Genomic DNA, 20,681 nt, shown 5'->3' with positions numbered 1-20,681 from the left:
AGCTTGAAAGGAGGTTTCAAAGGACTAGATTGTTTTTTGTCAGATTAGAGAGTATTTGTATTCTTTAAATAGACATAGAATGAAGTTCTGCATGTTCCCACCCTGCAATAGTACTTTTGCTTTTAAGGTACTGTTGAAGTGGTCATCATAGAGGTACCTAAAATAGATGGATTAAAGGCTTCTAAACTGTGGTTTTTAGACTGGTGACCCACACAACGCTTGTCGTTTGCCCTGAAAAGCTACCAGGCCATCTGTTTCTATTTTTCCTCTGAAATTCTATATGAGAGCAACAGTAGTTGGAGGAGATAATGTGAAGAACAGGCTGCATGATACACTCCTGCAAAATGGGAAAGATGCTTTCCTAGCTGCTAGAGCTGGGTGGGAAATGTTTTTCTCATCCTGTGAAAATATTAAGATTCTGATTCCCCCTCCCCCCCCCTTTTTTTTTGCTATCCTACATGAATATAAAGCTGAAACTCTCTCCCCTCTCCCCCAGAAAAAGAAAATCATACCAAAAATGCTTTTTGAAGAGGTGGAGAAATTTAGAAAAGAAGGAGAGGAAGATTGAGAGAAATTAAGAGGAGCCACGTACAGATTATCCAGTGTCTGGGAGTTGTCCATGTAGCTCCAGAGAGACCCGGGCTGCCTACTTCCTGGCTATTGTGGGGAAAAAAAAAATCTGTCCTGAACTTCACAAGCCTTTTGAGGAAACTTTTTTTCCTTGACGAGTTGAGAGGAATCGTTTTGACTGGTTCTGAAAGCTGCATGAACTTAAAATACTTTTCTAGTTCTTAATTTTCTTGCAACTTATTACCGTGACAGCCAGTAGTCTGGCTATACCCATTCACAGTTGCGTGCCATGAGTCATTGAAAATTGGGTGAGAAGGATGAGATACGATCTTTTTGAGTTCTGTTGTCATTAGTGTCAAATTATGTATTGCTCATGTACCCAGAGCAGGTACTATTAAAGATTAAAAGCAGGGAGGGGAAAAAGGTAGTTTTATCTAGAAGTAATAAATCATTATTTTTGGGTTGGCTTTTTTAAAATTAGGATTTGAAATCTAACTCCCCAAATCTAAATGTTAAATACTTTCTCTTTTTTAATCTCAATTTTAGATTATTTTGTGTGCGTATATAGGGACCTTTTTCTGAAAATCATTGTTAATATTGCAAGGGCAAAACTGCAGTTACAGCGTGCTGCTAAATCCATTATAAATGCTTGCCTTCAGAGATTTACAATGTGTCTATTTTAAACTTCTTTGAGTTAAAACTTTGCAAACACCAGTAGTTAGGGCGGGTGGGAATTTGAATTGCCTGTTTGTTTCCGTAGGTCTGTTTGCTAAGTTTGTGCCATTCTCTGAAAGGCTGTTTTTTCTAAACAATGCTATTTTTTCCTCTATAAACCACTCACCACACAGACACTCTGTTTCCTAGGTAACTTGAGTACAGATTAAATTTCTCTCTTATTATCTTTGTTCCTATATCATCTTTCTTATTTATTTTTAACCTCTCCTATCATCTTTCTTAACAATTCTTTGTGCTATTGTGTGTTTTTGCAGTTTTCAGTGACCTGTTTTCCCCCTTTGTCCATTTGCATTTCTGAAGGGACTCATCAAAAGTTTCTTATGCAACATTTCTTTCTATTTGAACATATATGAAGTTGAAATGCCAGATTGCTATTGTCTGTTTTGTGAGACCCATATTCCAGTGGATGGTGGGTAGGTGTATAAATAAATGAGCTGTAATTGCTCCTGAGTGTAAGACTGTTCTGAAAGGGCAGTTGTGTCCTGCAATGCAGCAAGCAGAGTCCAACCTTTTAGTGTGTGCAACTGCAGGATTTCCTTTGACCGGATCCTGCAAATCCTCGTTCAAATGACTAATCATTTTGAAAGGATGCTAAAATACTGGGAAAATTAAACTGAAGGAACTGGCCTCTTTTTTAAAAAAAAAAAAAAAAAATTAATGATTTTCAAACAGAACTTGATTATTTGAGCACTTACTGTTTATTTGAAAGTAGCTTCTTGGGCATTTAAAAAACACGGGTTGCTCATGAATTATATACCTTAAATGCTGAGTCAATGGGTAGCCTTTTCTAATGTGGTATTTACGGTGCCTGATCATTTGCTTTTGTCGCATGTTTTTCTTTGATCCCCTGGTTGGAGATTGCTTGAATCCTCAAACAAAGTTGTTTGTAGGCAGCTGTATTAGCATTTCTAGCATGAGCAATCATGTAAATAGAGGTGTTCATTAATAGTCATCATAGTGTTTTCCCTGAATGCTTTTACAAATGTGAGCAATGGGTTTTTTTATTTATATGCGATCTACACAAACAAGGAAGTGTAGAGTTTTTTAACCTATTTCTACTCATGCACCTGAGTCTTCTATCTTTGAGTAAAAGTTTGGGGATCTGGTCTATAATCTTTTATCTACAATTGCTTTAATATGTGCTCAACTGACTTAATGTTCTTGAAGTTCAGTAAATGCATAAATATTTGCAGGTCCAGCCTATGATTGTGATTATGTTTATCATGTAATGGAGAATTAGTTATTATTGAACCCTACACCAGGAGCACTGACCATGGAAGTCAATGAGCCACTTTTATATTTGCCTGCTCATAGTACAAGAGGAGGATTTGGGGAGTGGAGTTGTTTTTTGTCTTTTTATAGATAAAGGTTTAATCTCATGTTTTCAGGTTTCCAAAGGCATATTTTGAATAGTAAGCAAAAAGGATTGTTTCAAATGCAGCAAGAGGAAAAAGTGCTTCTCAAACATTCATAAGTGGCTACTGATTGCATAAACTTATTTTAGGCATATTTACATAATATATATGGCTATGCATCTGTAATGCTTTTATCATTGATTTAGTATGCGACTCTAGACGTGACCGTTTCCCTGTTCCTCTGTTTCTGCCTTCTTAATTGTGTATAGTGATAGCGTAGGACTGTGTATTACATTTGTACAGGGCTTTAGATGTAGAAGTTGTGCTTGAGTATTAATGTAAAAATGTTAACAATTAATGTCTTTACTAATTAAAATGAAATCTCATTGCTTACCTGGCATCAGACGCTAGTCAACCTTCTGGGTCTGTTGAATCTGGTTTGCGTATAATGATGATTATGTAACGTATCCACTCCTCCATTGCTTTCTGACGTATATGCAGTTGTAGGTGAAGTGGCAGCAACAAGCCAGGAAAAAGCAACAGTTTAAACACCACAGTGTTTCAACACTGAGTGATTTAAATTAAACCACAAAAATGCACCTGTTTGGTTAGTACAAAACTGTTTTTTGGTAGTTACTGATGTTCTGTATGCCCTTTTTCTAGGTGAAAGTTGAATAATGTGACAAACACATCTACAGGGAAGACCGTTTTTTATTTTATTTGCTTTTCGTAAAGGATAAAGAAGAAAACTGATTACATAGTGGCAAAACAGCTATTTAAATCAATGGTACAAATTTCTTCCATAGCACATTAATGTTTGATAGTGGTTGCATTTGGAATCTGTGTCCTCCCTCCTGCCCTGGCTCACTGTATTTTGTATTCTGTACAGAAACCCTGTTCACGTCTGGATAATAAGTTGCTTTAAAAGTTTGCACAAAGTATTTGGTGGCAAAGAAATGATAATTTGATCAGTAGAATCCCTTGTTAGGATGATCTTGGGATTCCTAACCTTCAAATGGCTATTTGAGTCTCTAAGCAAGTCACATCTTGGATTTAGGTCATTAGTTTTCTTTTTAAGCTGACAATCTCATCAAGCGGCTCCTTTTAAGCACTGCTACTCCCTAAGGGCAACCTTTCTGGCTGTCCTTGGAGCAAGTCACTTAAGACTAGACATGCAGCTTATGCCTCTTGACAGCCTTTTGAAATGCTGGGGCTCCAACAGCACACGTTTTACAAGCTTCCTGTCTTCCTTCCTTTCTAAACAGGAGAGCAGTTAATGCTGTCTTTCATTTACTTGAACAGCCGTGTTTCTGTTAATTCCCTCATAACGGTTCTCAGTTGGGCAGATTTTATATATTTATTTATTCTTACCTGAATGATATTTCAATAAGAGCAGAGACATGGCAGCTAGCTCTGCTGTTGCTTTAATGAGCTGCGCTCTCTGTCCATCCACTGATGGATTGTAAATCATTAAAATAGCTCCCTGGTAAGCACTCGGAGCATATTTCATCTGGGTTTCATTTTTTAATGCAGTCATAAGTGAGCTGTACATTCCATAAGCACGTATGAGTGCTATGGCAACAAGAACTAGGAGGCTTGTGAGAATTGCATGCTATTCACTGAAGCAATATTTTCACCCATCAGGCACTTGTGATGACAACAGCCAACATTACTTTTGGCCATGTTTCCAGTGAGACAAGTACCAGCACTCTTGCTGAGAGAAAGATTTGTTTACCCCTTTAATCAAGATCTGCTCTGCCATTATCAGTGCTTTTCTCTTCTGGTAGTAGGAGCAAGGTTTATTGGATGCAGTGTCTTGCAAAACTTGTTTAATGTAAGAAGAGTACAGCTGTGTAGAAACTTTGCTGATGAGGCATTAGCATTGGCATAGTCAGATAAAGCCTATGATGCTAGTAAGCTCTCTTTTACGTGCTTAAAGCAGGTCTGAACCACTTTTGTGTCAGAGACGCTGCTTTATAGATTTTTGTGCTCTGTAATGGGGACCAAGCCGTCTCTGATCTAAGGTCATATTTTGGTTTTAGTATGGTGAATTTCAAAGCTCTCACTGACTTCAGAGGAAACAGGATTAACATATCTCTGTTGACAGGTTGGTCCCGCTCACGCTGCTGTTCTGCAGTGTAGGTGAGCTGTTAAATCCGCGTCCCTGTACTGATGCTCTCAGTTTTGGTGAGAGGTAGTGTTAAGTCTTTCCATGCTTGTTATTGATTTGTGTGTAATGGAAGTCCAACCGGGATGGCAGCAGCAGTTCACCAGCCCCAGATGTTTATGCTGGGGGCAGGAATCTCTCCTCAAGAGGAAGGGTGAACTTGATCATTAATAATCTGGTTTTAATGTGTACGAAGATGAGGCGTTGTTTACACAGCAGTTGTAGGTGTGCTGTGAAGGGGTTTGGAGGAAGATGTTCTCCTGGCTCTACTTACGTGTTCTTTCTTGCTTGCTACTGTGCTACAGAGGTGATTACAGTTTCCATCTGTTTGGTCACAGCTCTGCCCACTCAGACTTACTGGTTGAGCAGAGCTGCTCAGTGACACTGAACCAGGAGTTTTGTTCATGTTTCCTTTTTGATTCATTTTCACTGACTCCAGGAGCTTTCAGAGGACTCGCTTCCCATGGAAAGCTGGAAGAACTGTGTCCTTCAATAGGCAGATAGTGGGGGTAGTAACTTCCTAGAACCATGGCAGGTAGAAGAAGGCATGTGCACAGATCTTAATGAGCTTAAGGTTAAATTTAAGCAACCATTTCCAAAGTCAGGGGAATGCAGCTGCCACGGTGGTTTTGAAGATTTTCCAAAGTGTTTCTTTTCTGAGGTGGGCAGGAATTCAGACGTTGCATGTATTCTGAGAAAGAGTAATGTTTTGAGGATGCTTTGCATCTCTGAGTCTTCCTGAGTTGTGATAGTGGGGAGTCTAGAGTAGAAACAGCTCAATGAAGGAGGTCGTTCGATGAGGTAGGAGTTGGCTGTTGAACTTGTGGTTCAGGTAATAATAGTGGTTGCTCTGAATTTTTGTAGTTGATTATACAAGAGTACTTTAGCAAAACTTCCTTCACCCGCTCTGACAAAGGGAAAGGGTTGGAGGAAGTATTTTGCGGTTATCCTGGAAGTTGGAAGTTAGTGGGATCTATTTTTCTATTTCTTCCACAGGCTTTGGCAAATGATTTCGCCTACCAGCTGCTGAAGTTTAAGAGAATATTCTTTTAGTACCGTCCGGACAGACATTGCCATTACAGAGAGACTGTATAAGCCATTGTTTCCCCATTACAACTCAAATGTATTGATAGAGTAGGTAACTTAGGGTGGCAGAAAGACCTTTTGGATGACAGGATTCTGCCTTTTTGTAGATAATTTAACTGCTATGGCCGCACCACCCAATACTTAAGGCATAGAAAAGCTCAGGAGTAAAGATATTTTGTTTCTTTTGAATGCTGTCTTAACTGCGGATGTTAACCACAGTCATACTAACTAGGAGATATTTCCTCCCCCTACATGCTCTTCACCACGTGGGTTCTGGCCAAAAGCTGATTGGAGACCATGCATTAATTTTTCTTTGTAAAAACGGGAGGTAACAAACCTTGCTGATCTTGGAGGATATTGGGACATTTAATGTATTAATATTTGTGAAGCAATCAAAGTTATGTAGATAGGAAGCTGTATCTGTAACAACACGGTGGTGTTTTTTCCTGTGTCCCCTGCTTAAATGTTCACTTGCACTAAAAATGTCTACTATCTCAGAATCTGGATCTGCAGAGATGACCATCTCTGTGAAGAGTATATTCATTTCCTGTACAGAAAAGGAATTGTCTGTCAGCACAGCCTTTTATTCTATTTTTTCTTCTCTAGCTGAGAAAGAATAAGCATAATCTGAGAGAAAATAACTCTCAGCAGAATTTACCATTAATTTGGTTTCCGAATGACACATAGCTTCTCATTCACCTTTCATTCGGTGCAGGTAAGAAGTGAATTTTAGGAAATTGAATTTTCCAAGTGTCTGTATATAGTGAGGAGGATTATTTTTCTAAGAAAAGTATTGGCTAGCTAGCTATTAACTGAAGCCTTTTGGGTATTGTGTTCAGGTAAGTAAAAGCGTCAAATTGAAAACGTGAGATGTATTTTAAAGTATTTGTACAGCTAAAGAGAGAGACAATTTAATATGCATTATTTAAATATCCCTTTAGCTTTTTATCATCAGTGTTCATTTCGGATTTCACTGTCTCATCCTGTATTTGAAGCATTAATGAGCAGAATAGCCTAATATATGTGGATATTAAACTTGCATAAAGATGTATGAGTGACAGTATCATAGTGTTATGTCGGAAGTAATTATTCCTGTGCTCCTTGTAAGAGAGTGTGAGAGTTTTTGAATTGATAGTGAACAAAAGGAAAGGAAGAGGGGGAGGAAAGAGCAGAAGGCCTGAAGTTGGTCTCTACTGATATAACCTGATTAGGACAGTATATGGTCTTCGTTGTTAAAGGTCATGAGAAGTGCGTAAGCTGAGTAAGCGTTGACAGGAAAAAAAGTGCTGCCGTTATTATACTTAGATTGTCTGATGCAATTTGTTTTATTTTCATTTCTACTTTTATTGATATGACACATAAGCTCTTCAAGCCAAAGGCTGTCTTTTGTAATGCTTACATTTTGACTGAGACAGTGGGATATCTATCCATTGCTCAGGTTATGATTCTGCAACAATCCAAATAATTATAGGTAATAATGGACTAATACATGAGTAATATACTTCTACAAAAGTAATTTGTATGTGAGCTACTTAATCATATCTGAGCATGCAAGCGTTAAGTATCATTAATATTAAACATGGCCATTGTTCCTGCTTGTGCTAATGTTTTATTCATTATTGCCATTGTAACGAAAGCTTTTGTGTTGTTTTTGTTTTGTATGTTTTGTTTCTCTCTTAGGCTCAAAATGCACAGCAGCTCCATGAGAGGATCCAGTCTTCTAGTATGGATGCGAAGTTAGAAGCACTGAAAGATTTAGCCAACTACTCACGGGATGTTACATTTGCCCAAGAATTTATAAACCTAGATGGCATTTCCCTCCTAACACAAATGGTTGAAAGCGGCACAGAGTAAGTATTCTGCTTAAACTCTGACGTTCCTCCCGTATGGGGTGCTTCTGTGCTCACTGTCTAAGTGCCTGAAGTATTTCTGTATACAACTTCTAAGATTATACAAAATAAAACAGCTGAAGGGTTCTGGGCTGCTAGGATAGTATATCCATTATCAATGAGAATATTTTTTTCATTTCCCCTAACAATGGGCTAGTGGAGATTGCGGGTGAGCAAAGTAGGAAGTCACAAATACCCTCTGTGCCATAAAGTTTTGGGGAGACTGTGGTCCTAGTTTATTCCCTACCCGTTGGAATTTAGATAAATCATTGGTAGTATATTTAAAGGGTGATATTTAACTGATTTCATCTGAAAACCATGTTTTAAATTTCATGTTACTGACAACATGTGGAGCAAAACCCAGTGCTTACTGTATTTCCATTTTTATTGTTTTAATTCTGGCTGGGGTTTTTCAAATGACAGTGGCTTTCTGACATGAAATTGAAAGCTGACCTCTGAAAATACGTTTATTCTTTACCAGAACATCTTACCAATTTTCACCATTGGTAAAATTCAGGACCATGGTCCTGAGTAAATGTCTACTGGCTTAATGTGGAGGGTACTACAGAAAAGTATCAACTGGGTTGTTGCACTGTTAAATTATGTTCTAACAGTTACTATTTCAAGTAGGCTTTTGCTTTCAAGAAAGAGTTTTAGTGCTTTGCAGTCAATGTCAACCTCTACTCCACGTGAAGAAATCAACAATACCTGCACCCTTTCCTGAGAGAAAGAAAATTCTCTGAAAGTAGCTTTCTTATTCACTGGGAGTGTTCAGTCTTGTGGACCAGACTTCTGAAGTCATTTGCTGAAATCAGTCCAAATCCCCTCTCAAATGTGTTCCCTTGGATTCAAGAAAGTAAATAGTGCTAGAGGGTAAAGCAAAAGTAGTAAGTGGGCTTTGAAATGGAACACAAACTGTCTCTGATGACCCCACACAAGATGTACTAGGGATTTTCCACAGAAAAATTAAGTACTTTTTTTAAAATCCAGTAGTCCTTAGATTGGGAAATGTAAAAGCACACTCTCACTGATCCCTGGCTGTTATGTGGTCAATGGTTTATTGGACTTTGAATCCCTCTTGCCCAACTCTAGCTATATACTGGATTTCCAATACCTCATGGTTTCATCTTCAGTGTTTTGGGTTATGGTCTTTTTTTTTTTTTTTGCAGTGATGTGGTCTGTGGCACGTATTATGCCACTTTAAAAAAAAAAAATACAAAAAAATGCTTCTAGTTATCAAATTTGTCAACTTGTCATATATTCATATAATATTTATTGTTTAGGGAACAATTTAAGTTTAAAACCAAAGACAGGCTTAAGCTGATGTAAACATGTGCAAGCAGTTACTGTACTAATTAAAAAAATACACTGAATGGGCAGGCTCACATGTGCCTATGAACATAAGCAAATTAAAAGTCACTGCCTCTGTAGTTTATTTTGTCATGAATTTATTTAAGTTAAATGGTTTAATTTACTCCACTGCAGAAAGTATTTAAACTAAAGCACTTTATTTTCTGTTGAAAGAGACAGGGAACGTTCGCATTTTTTACAAGCATTTCTTTTAGCTGCATCAAGGCTAAAGCAAGTGCCCTCCTCACCCTTCAGATGTGTCTGTACTACTGTTTTGTAGCTGTGGGATGGGCCAAGCTGTAGCAGACTGGTCTGGATTAAAAATAACTATTTGGGAGGGAAACTACTTAAGCCAGCACCACTGTTGAAAGAACTGCTCAGCAAATTACACCCTAGTAGTAATTCCTGGCTAAGGATATACGTTTTCAAACCACACAGCAAGCTTGCAGACTGGACGTATGAGCAGTCTATTGCTTTTTTTGGTGTGTTTTTTGTTTTTTGGGTTTTTTTTTAGTGTGACTTGCATTTGGAGGGATTTCAGAATTTTCCTTTTAGCTGGTGTAATGTATCACTAAAGATGCATTGATCGATCTACCTGTCTAATCTGTTTATCAGTGTTTCTGCCTGTGGGGAGAAACACTGTCTAGTTTGGGCATTGAACAAAGACTCAGGCTGTAAGAGTTTCCAGCAGCTTCACGTGTTGATGAATTCTCAGTACTCACTGCAGTCTTTCTCTTGTTCAGCAGCCTAGACGTTCTGCAGCTTCTGAGGAGGTCTGCAGGTCAGGTTTTTCCAAGTCTGGCTTTGCAAAGGGAGTTGTAAAGCAAGGACATCTGTGCTATGTGCATTCCCTTCTGCTTTTATATTATGCATCACTGGCTGATAAGTGCATATTTAACAGAACTTGAGATTTAATGAAAGGAGCAAATCCTAATACACACAGACTCAACAGCCTAAACCTGCCATGGTGCTGCTGCTTTCCTTTCTCGTCTGACTTCAAGCTATGGGTCCTGTCCTCCCGCTTCAGGGTCTGTCACTCATTGGTGTCTCAGCACACTAAGCCAACAAGCAAACTACTTCCACAGAAGAAGCATTTTTTTGTTTTGGTTTGGTTTTTGACTTTATTATTACAACAAAACAGCTTCCTAAAATGGCCTGTTGAGTGAACAAGGTGTGTGTGGGAGGCAAAGAAAAGTAATATATGGAAGAGAGAGTGAGACAAGGGCAGCCAGCGGTTTGAGTGCCCTAGGCTGTCAAGGAAAAGCAGCTGGAGTCAGTCAATTGTCCTCTTATGTTCTCTATTCCTGTTTTCACTTGGACCCTCTGCAATACTGTTAATAAGAGGGTCCTGCAAGATGCTCGCTGAACAGGCAAAGCAAGCTGAAGGCCTCCTTGCCACTAGCTCCCACCCTGGGCTGTGCGCCTTCAGCACTGTGACTTTGTGGGCTGTGCTGCTGATAGGTCACCCAAATGCTTCAAACCAAAAAGCTCTTTTTCCTCCTTTTTCCTGCCCCAATACCTGTCACTTTCTTTTCCCCAATGGTATTTTTAATTCTAATCATTTCAGTATCTGTAGGTGGACCTACCCAAACAATTGTATTAGCATTAGAAAGGAGGGCAGTATTAGAGGAGGAATGAGCAGCCAGAAGTTTCAGGGAAGGACAGAAATTTCTTTGACGGCCCAGTTTTAGAAAGCAATATATTTTGTGAAGATACCTTTAAGATGTATCTTCACTGTGGAGTTCTTACCCACCTTTGAGTTACTGTTGTTGAGGCAGCCTTGCTTGAGTGAGACTATGACTCAACCATACAGCTGAGAGAACCCTAATGGCTTGGTGCTGCTAAGAGATGGTCCAGCTCCCTGCCCTCTTCTCCCAGTCTTTGTGCGTTAATCCCCACTCTCCAGCCTAGTCCTGCTTCCCTTGTGTGTTAACCCCCACTCTCCAGCCCAGACCTGCTTCCTTCCTGGAGTTGGTTCTGGTGTCTGGATGCTTCACAAAGCCAATCCAGCTTTTTAACTTGGCTGAAAAGTATCCACGTCTGTTTTGCAGAGTTAGTTTTCTGCTCAGTTTGAGACTTACAGAAGCAAGAGGGGAAGTGGGCATGAGTGGATGCAGAAAAGGTCCTTTTTTGTGGCAACAGACCACTACACAGGCATAGGTGCCTCATCAAGCCACAACCTGAGAGCAGGCATGTTGTGAAATAGCGTGAGAGTAGCTGTCTCTGCTCTGGTGTCACAACCCGGAGAGTGGCACTAAGACTCTGAGGGGGTCAGAGGGGATGGGACATACCCCATGGGGTGGCTGCTGCTGCTCTGCAAGGAGTCCCTCTGAGTGCTTTCCTGGATGCCCGTGCAGCCAGGAGAGCCCTGCATCAGTAAGCCCAGGCTGAGTGGTGCCTCTGTTCACGGTGTGGTGCAGCTGTGCTAGAAATCCATAAATTTTGTTAATTCAGGCTGTAGTCTCCATTTTCCCCAAAGGGGCAGACAGTGCTCATTAAAAGTACCGTTATACTCAGTGTAAGGTTGCTCTGAGGTTTTCTCTGCACGTGGAACTCATGTTAGGGGCAGCTCTTAAGTTATAATTTGAGTATGTAATTAAGTTTTAGCGGGCAGCCTCTGGAAAGCAAGACTCCAGCTTTTTATATAACTTTCTCCCAGGAAGAAGCCTATGCTTTGTTTATAGTTGGCTTTATTTATTGTGCTACTTATTATTTCAGTGAAGCTGATGACTATAAAAGTACAGTGACCAGAGTAAGAGAATGTAAATCCCTGGGTTTCTAGTTACTTCTGCTTCATTTTGCTGGTAATGACAATAACTAACAGTGTTTTCTAGTTAATTTTCCATATGTTATATTCCTGAATATCGAAGAAAATTAGAATGCGTTAGAGAATAGCAAGTTTCAAGCTGTTCATATAGCTTGAAAAATAACAAGACAGGTTTTTTTATTTTGCGTATGTTTTCAAAAGTGGTTTTAATACTATGTGTAGTTACCATAATTTGGGCCAGATCTCCTTGACTGCCTGCTGCTTAGAGCAAATGAACTGTAGACATGGTGTGTGCTGGGACAAAGCTATAGGGGTTGTTGGTAGGCAGATTGTGTAGGGTGCATGGGGCCCTAGTGAAGCTGAGAGCGCATGAATATATTTATATCAGCAGAGGTGCAACATGTCTTAGAAACTGTCCACACGTATCGGGATCCTGTTGATTGACATGGCTCATCTTTGTTTTTCCTTCAGGCTCATTCTTGCTTCCAGAGCATGCTATGAGTCTCTTACTAACTGAAGAAAAAAAAAAAGGAGGGAAAAAAAGGCAAGCTGTTTTTGTGTTTATTTTTATGATTCAGGTGACCTATAAATTATACCAGAGACTGCAAGACAAGTTAGGTCATGAAGAACAAGTAAATGCTGATTCCATTTTATAATTATCCATGATGTCCAATCATTTTTTGGACACTCTGTATCTGTATCACCAAAGAAGGGGTGTGCATGTGCATACACAGTTATTTTCCTTTTCAGAGACTTTTCAGAAAGAGATTTCCATAGTACTTCTAACGCTAATATTTTTTTGTCTGAAGCCCAGTTTGTGCCTAGTTAAGGGAAGTTGAATATGTGGTCCATCTGGTTGGATGTATAGACAATGTAAAAGGGAAGTGTAGGGGTGTGCTGCTTCTGCTCTCCCCCACCCCAGAGGGCAATGCCCTGAAATGAGGCCGAAGGAGAGCAATGCTGCAGGAGGTCCTAGTTACCATAATGACTAATGAAAAATGTGTTCAGGAACCAAACTGGAAGAAGCCATCATGTCTCCTTGCTACCCCATCTGAGATAATGTAGTTCACTCATTCAGAGCTGTATTCTATAGTCTAGCCCAGAATTAATATTTCAGAAAATCACGGCTGTATAGATAGTCTTTCTGATGTAGCAAAAGACTGGTAAAGATGTGGGTTTTTTTCCTTGATGTATCAGAAGAATTGTGTGACTGGGACAGACTCTCAGCCTTCCTTAAAAGGAAAAAAGGAAAAAAACCCCTCATAGTCCCTTATAAAGTATGAAAAGGAAAATGTAAGTCACAAGCCATAAATATTGAAAGATCAAAGACTTAATAAAAGGAATCTAAATTTATTTTTGTCATTACCAGTAATAATAATAATCTCATGACTGGGAGGAAAAGGAGGAAGGCCTATGCAGAATTTTCAGTATTTTTTTATTGGCAGTATTATGGTCTCTGTCACTTGTCATTTGGCTGAAATAACATGCAGTTTTTGCCAAAAAACTGAAACTATGCTAAGCCTAGCTGTCTTGACAGTAACCAGAATTACTTCTGCTGCTGTTGAGAAGGTTGTTCTTCAGAGGTCTGCTTCATCGATGTGGCTCTGCTGGGCAGCTTTGCTGTAATACAGCCATGGCACAGGAGCATGCTAGTTGATGCTGCTCGGACATGGTTGCAGATAGCCTGGTTTTAATTTTAAGGGAGTTGTAATTGCTTAGTGCACAGATTGGAGAGAAAAACTTTCTTTAAATTGGAATCGTTGTTAAATTTTGTCATCTTCCTATTGGAAATACTAAATGCAGCTAGACCAGATTCATGTAAACTTCTAAATAAATGTGTATTTGTATGGTTTTTTGACTCTTGACTAAGAGGAGTCTTCTTTTGAACACATGCAGTTGCAGAGTTGGCTGCTGTACAGCTGGAACCCTCTGAGATGGCAATTGTGCATGCTTTAAGGACAAATGGTATTGTTCAGTGAAATTCTAGCTCTTGGCTTGCCTTACAGAGATAATACTGTATACCAGCCCAGTGGAAAACTGAAGACAGATTGGTTTGGAGTTACTCCTATTTTAATACACTTTTTGGGACAGTTGCTCACATACCTGCTAATGGTTTTTTCCATCGCGGTCTGATGAGTATTTCAGTAGTGCTGTCAAAACACTTAGGCAGCCCTTGCTCACAGGCACTTGTTCCTGTCCTGCTTCATCTGAAGAGTTGTACTGTTCGTAGCAAACTGGACTGGAAAACTGCTGTAGATTATTAAAAGTGACAATAAAGGCTACTTTTAATACAATATTCCTTAACTCAGTTCAGTTTCCTGATCAAGCTCACAGTGTTGCCCCAGGAAACAGTTGTGCAAGCACAACTCACTGGGTAAATGGAAAATGAATTTTCGGAAGATATAAACAATGCTAAGCTAGTAGGTCTAAATAAGTAATCCTTTTCTGCTTGTCCCAGCTACTGGCTGCGTAGTCCCTGTTTCTTCTCTTGGTCAACTCCAATGCTCATCTGACTCCTCAGTGAGCCAATTCAGTTTGCTAATCCGGCAGAAAATAAGCCAGCTGATGGAGAGGGGGAAATAATTTGTATTTTTGACAGCACTGGGCTGTTAGACATGCTCAGCCATTTCTGTGGAGCTTCACCTGGAAGCATAGATTACTTAATCTGACATTGCTGCCAAAATCAATTCTTGTCCAACAGGGGCTTTATGCAATCTTCATTTCTTAGTGCTTCAGTAATGTCGGGAGAGGGTGACTATTGTCTATGAGGCAAAAATCCAAACTAGTGTATAAAATCAGATTATCCGGTTATACCACTGTGGAGATAGTAACGGCAGGAGAATGAGAAAGGGCTGCAGCTCAGTCTTTCAGTACAGTTCCTATAAAGGAAGAAAGTGGGGTAGGTTTTCTTTGTGGATGGATTTTTTTCTTGGTTTATTTTATTCCTGGTTGCTCTCTTTTGGGTTTGTTTCCCCATCAGTCTTCAGGCTTGGATTCCACTCTCCTTCTCAACACACACATGAGCAAGATTTCTTGTATATCCTTCTGATCAATGTCATATTGTTGCGGTTTAACATTTTTCTCATACTAAACCCAAAACATAGCACTATACCAACTACTAGGAAGAAAATTAACTCTATCCCAGCCGAAACCAGGACACATATACATAGCACACACTGTACATTTTAGATAAAAGCCTCATCTGAAGATTGAACCATCAAAGATCACATCTTTGAAGAAGGGGAGAGTTGCTGCTCCTTGCACTCCCCCCATCCTAAATGCCTTTTCTCCAGGGTTGTTTTTCTTACTTTGACTGTGCTTAAGAATATTAGCATTTAAATTACCCCTGCTAAGTGGTGATATCAACACCTTGTTGACAGGAACGGGAAGAGAAGAGGAGGCAGTTTTTACTGTTTTTTGTTTGGCAACCACTTTTGTAAAATGTGATAAAAAGAGTAATTCCAGCAGTGGAATTTCCAAATGTTCTTCAGAGTACCAAGCTCAACAAAACTTTTTTTTTTTTAACTTCAGACAAAAGTGTAGTATTTGAGGAACGAGCAAAAATAAAAAGAGCTTAAAATCTCTACTTCTGCAACTTTCCAGGATGTTTTTGTCTCTTGGACTGTGGTGGCTGTGGGATGTTGTGGTGGCTGTGAGGAGTGGGAGTGCTGCTGTATAACTTAATAGTCATTTTGCAGACTTCTTCCAAATAATTTATTTCAACCTCCTGGCCAGAGTGTTTTCCAGACTTCATTTATAGCCACACCTGATACAGACAGAAGCCAGAAATACGCACTCCTGTGTATTTGTCTTGTCATATTTCTAAACATTGCCTCTTATCCAGAATGTGGGCTATCCTTCTGTTTGCCTGAAAAGCAGTAGCCAAATACCGATTTAATGTGGTTAGCAGGTCGTTCAATAATAATAGAATCGTTTAGGTTGGAAAACAGCCTGAAGATCATAGAGTCCAACCGTTAACCTAACACTGCCAAGTCCAGTATTAAACCATGTCCCTAAGCACCAGATCTACAGGTCTTTTAAATACCTCCTGGGATGGTGACTGAACCACTTCCCTGGGCAGCCTGTTCCAGTGCTTGACAACCCTTTCTCGGTGAAGAAATTTTTCCTAATGTCCAATCTAAACCTCCCCTGGCTCAACTTGAGGCCATTTCCTCTGTCTTATGGCTTGTTACTTGGGAGAAGAGACCAATGCCCACCTCACTACAACCTCCTTCCAGGTAGTTGTAGAGAGCGAGAAGGTCTCCCCTCAGCCTCCTCTTCTCCAGGCTAAACAACCCCGGTTCCTTCAGATGCTCCTCGTAGGACTTGTGCTCTAGACCCTTCTTCACCAGTTTCATTGCTCTTCTTTGGACACGCTCCAGCACCTCCATGTCTTTCTTGTAGTGAGGGGCCCATCCATCATACTGTCAGTTTTTCTGTAGTGGAAGAAGTTTTTGTGAACATCTTCCACCTTTGCTAATAATGTCCCTCTCCACGGCCAAAAGCTTTTATCCTCACTGGTATTTTTATCTTACTCTGCACATCTTTAAACAGTGCAGGCTCAGAAACATTGGTTGTGGTGATGTGGTGTGACTGCTTTAGCTCTTGGCATTGCTAACTCCAGTGGATCTGCACTGGCTTCCCCGATGGGACAGCATTTTAGTAGTTCTCCTCAGTACACACAAGCCCTTACTGTGCACTGCGTGTTACCCCAGCTGCGGTTTAGATTTGGGGTATCTTTGGTCCTTGCGCAGCAATTTCTGCACATGAACAGATAAGAGTTGATCCGGTCAGGTCCTTGCTAAGCAAGTCTCCGCTGGAAGCTGCTCACGACATAACCTGCAGTATTTAAGCAAGTATTAAGTCTGTATGGCTTGGGGAAATCCAAAGGGAACTGCTGTGCCTTGGGATTCAGCTGGAAATGTATCACAAAGGTCCTTTGAGGCCAAACAGGGAACACACTACGGTAGCGAAATGTCTAAAGTGGTAACTTATCGTTAATATTTATTTTGCATTATGTTGGCATTTGTTTTGGGATTTCTCCCTGTATAAAAATTACTGTCTGTTTTTGTCTTTCACCACTATAGTATCTGAACCCTTCACAAATGCTAGATAATTTACCCTCATAACATTTGTGTTTTGGCCATGGTTTTATTCCCATCTGTGCAAGTGCAATTGAGGGATGTTTTTTTTTAAAAAAAAAAAAGATAAATATAAGTATCGAGCTAATTACAGTGTCTAGATTAGTAAGACTTTCAGCATTTTTGACCATACGTGTGGTAACTCACCCAGGAAGCATTTTATAGAACTGTCTGGTTGCTACCACAGGGTCAGCCCTCTGGAAGAAACAACAGTTGTGTATATATAGAAAGAGGAAAGCTGATGGAAGTGGCAGACTGTACTTGTTCCTTTCCAGGCTGGCTTGCTGGAAGAGTTAGCTTGGCTACTCCTTCACTGGTAACTTTAGCGTGGTCTCTGGGTGAGTATGAGAGGAACTCCTGCTCATGCCAGGTCCTTCTGTATTAGGTTTTTGGTTCGATGATGGGATGAAAATAGCGTGCACTCCTTTAGATAACAGCCTCCACCTGTTCAGTGGTAAAAGTCTATCTATAATCATCCTGTACCATGTTGCTGCAACATTTCATGTCCTGGATTGATTGCTGCTCTTACCACACTTTCCAAAGCAACAGAGATTAGTAGAAATTGTTTGGTTTAATATGATGGTTATCTTTCCTCTCAAGTCAAAATTTGCTGTCTTTGTATTGCTTCACCAGAAAAGTCCTATATGATTCAATTATTTCTCCATATTATTCTAAACTTACATTTTCTTTTACATTGCACATCTGCTGACCTCAAGTTAACTTATTGCCAGTTAACTCAAGATGGATAAGAGTTCTGTAAATACTAAGAGAGTTGCTGTCTAAATGTTTTGTTCTAGGATTCAGATGTTTGTTCTTTAATCCCTGGGCTCAGTCATGGAGAAAATGCACCTGATTATAGCCTGTTGTGAAAAATCTCTGGCAAAACTCAGTCTGCCCTTTGAAGTGCTACCAGTTTGCAAACACCACTGTTGTTTCTCTTTGATGTCAGACAGACACAGCATCAATTTCAAGTTTACTTGCTGCTTAGCCAAAGCCAGCACCTGGATGAAAAGCAGCTGTTTTAAAAACTGGGCTCAGAAGGATGCTATGAAGTTTTGCTGGCATGTGCTGCATAAGGTTGCTTGGATCCACGCACATTTGGAAGATTGCAAAACCCATTTGTGGTGGAGGTTGTTCTCGTTAGGGTTTAGCAGAGTCTGCTGCAGTAAGGAAGCACTCCCTTTGCAGAAGCACAAGAATGACATTCTGCTGAAGTTGGGGTCTCCTACTATGAGAAATGCTTTGAACTTTTCTGCTCCTAAAAGCGTATCGAGGGTAACTTTCTCCCCTTTTTAAGGCTGTCTGATCATCAGGATGCTTTTTGTTTGCTCATTACTACTGGCTACACAGATAGCTGTTGTAGCGTAAAAGAACCAGAACCATGAAATTCAAGAACAAAATCTTGTCACTTTTCTAATTTGAGCTAGGCTGTAGCCCAGTTTGTGCTTGGATACATGGTAAACTGTGCCATCGTTATCTTCAGGCATGAGTATTGCAGCTCACAGCTAGCAATGAAGGATTTCAAACCACTGTTCCTGTGACGTACTCTGTGTTTTCTTCCCTGGTGGTTACACAAGCCAGCCCAAAAGCTGCCCTCCTCGAGACTGGTCCCTCTTAAAAAGAGTTCATACATAGACTCATGTGGTCTCTGTAGAAAGCACAACATTACTTATGCATAAACAGAGTGGAAAATGCAAGGTGGGAGGAGTTACTGCTGTACCAAAAGGAAAAAAAAAAAAAAAAATCTAGCCAAATTCTGGGAGAGAGTTGAATCAGCGATTGGAGAGCTTGGAGTCCTAGAGCTGTTGTGGGCTGAACGGCATGGCAGCAACTGCAAAGGGGAAGACCTGGGGAGAAGGGGACAGGAAGGAAGGAGGGACCTCCTTGTTCTGCTTTTGAACAGTGGTCTGCCCAGTGTGCAGGTGCAGCCAACCCTCTGAAATAAAACTGTGAAATAGAGTTAGGAGACACAAGAAGGGGTTAAGTAGGAGATTTTTTTTTTTTTTTAATGTGTTTAAGTGGTGTTTTAAAAAGAAGAAGTTATTTATCTTGGATGCCATTTTATCATTGATAGTCTCTTTCTTCAGCTTGCTTTGTAGCATAATCAGCAGTTCTGAAGCCGGTTATTAGCAGGAGGATGACTTGCAAATTGTGATTAGTGGGCTACAGCTTTCAAATGCACTTATTATTTCCCTCCTCCTCCCTCTCTCCCCCGCCCCCCGCTCCCCTAATATTTGGTTTCCAGTTTCCTGAATATAGTAATATGATGCCATAGCTTCTGGTTCACCGATGAGACACAGCAGTGTACACCTTGTGGGGGGAAAAATAGGAAATGCCTAAATAAAAAAACGCTTGGGGTAGATTAAACCTCTTGCTGCAACTAGGAACCAAGTGTTTTGGAAGCTACTAGGAAAGCAAGAGCATCACACTGAAGGTTGGGTGTGTAGCTTGGCCTCTTAGAATCTGAATCAGTAAGTGACATTCTTAAGCAGGTCTTTCTCAAGTCGATTGATTCAGCACCTTGGGTCTAGGCATGTCCATTGGTGTGTGAATTTTAAGAGTAAAAGAGCTATGGATAAGCTTACATGTTCTGTTGGAATAAGACTGCTACACTGTATTTATGTGTCATGGAGCTGGTGCAAGATGGTTTTGAATTGTTGAGTAAATGCAACTCTGGTTAAAAACGCTTTGAAGCCAATAGAAAACTTGTCCCTGACTTCAGAAAGTCAGGATTTTGGTCTGTGTTGGTCCTAGCTACACAACAACTTTCAATCATGCTGACAACTCTGACATCAGTATTAGTGATGGAGATTGGAAGTAAATAAAAGAGTTTTTCGGGCAACGGACTACAAGTCATTGCAACGAGACAGAAAATGCTTAATGTACCTTTATTGTTTTGTACCAAAGACGACTTTTACACAAATACTTGACTAATTTAGGATGCCTAGACATGCTTTAATGGTCAAGAGAAAAAGGTTTTAGAGAAATCTATTTCCCCTATCAACTGTCTGTCTTTTTCTGCTTTTTTCCTAATAGTAGTTAACACAAGTATTCTGAACAAATATTTGAAATTAATTTTGAATGTTCTTTACTTTACCAGTTGCTGAACTGTTTCTATTCACAGCAGATTGTTAGTAATTTACTGCCTCTTATTGTGTGTCTGTCTTTGAATTTTATGAATCAAGTATGGGTGTGTGTGGGGGTGTGTGTGTGCATACGTAAATAGAGTACAGATATTTTAAAGTGTGTCTCCTCACGTGCAAGTTTTAATTTTGCAGACGATATCAGAAATTGCAGAAGATAATGAAGCCCTGGTAAGAACCTGATTAGCTCATCACCTTGCACACTTCCTCCTCTTTTGCATGACTGAGTTCAGGCCCTCGCGCTAATCTTTGTATGTAAATACAACTGTGCGTATTCATTCAGCCAGTCTTCAACATTCTCTGTTTTCTGCTCTTTGATGCCTGTTAAAATTTTCTGATGAAGCCTTTTTTGCTTTGCTTGTGGAATGGGTGCTTCATTTCTGTAACTTCTGCAGGGGCTTCTACTATTTCCTAAGTAAGGCTTTTGTTTTGTTTTTTAATTTGAGCAAACAAATAATTTCCCTGCCTTCCCTAATTC

At 40.0% G+C, this 20,681-nt stretch overlaps 1 protein-coding gene across 4 annotated transcripts in view; it reads left to right on the top strand.

Moving 5' to 3' along the window:
- The window catches only part of ELMO1 (engulfment and cell motility 1), a 319,770-nt gene that overhangs the window by 78,584 nt on the left and 220,505 nt on the right, over positions 1 to 20,681 (top strand). For all 4 annotated transcript variants that reach the window (XM_075143082.1, XM_075143084.1, XM_075143086.1 and 1 more), the window contains 2 exons: positions 7,594 to 7,763; positions 20,339 to 20,374. In XM_075143082.1, the coding sequence (XP_074999183.1) occupies positions 7,594 to 7,763; positions 20,339 to 20,374 (206 nt within the window). The remainder of the gene's footprint in view (positions 1 to 7,593; positions 7,764 to 20,338; positions 20,375 to 20,681) is intronic.

The sequence above is a fragment of the Calonectris borealis genome, chromosome 2 (assembly GCF_964195595.1).
Source record: "Calonectris borealis chromosome 2, bCalBor7.hap1.2, whole genome shotgun sequence".
Lineage (NCBI taxonomy): Eukaryota > Metazoa > Chordata > Aves > Procellariiformes > Procellariidae > Calonectris > Calonectris borealis.
The sequence above is the reverse complement of the archived record's forward strand: the minus strand, read 5'-3'. Positions and strand labels throughout refer to the sequence as shown.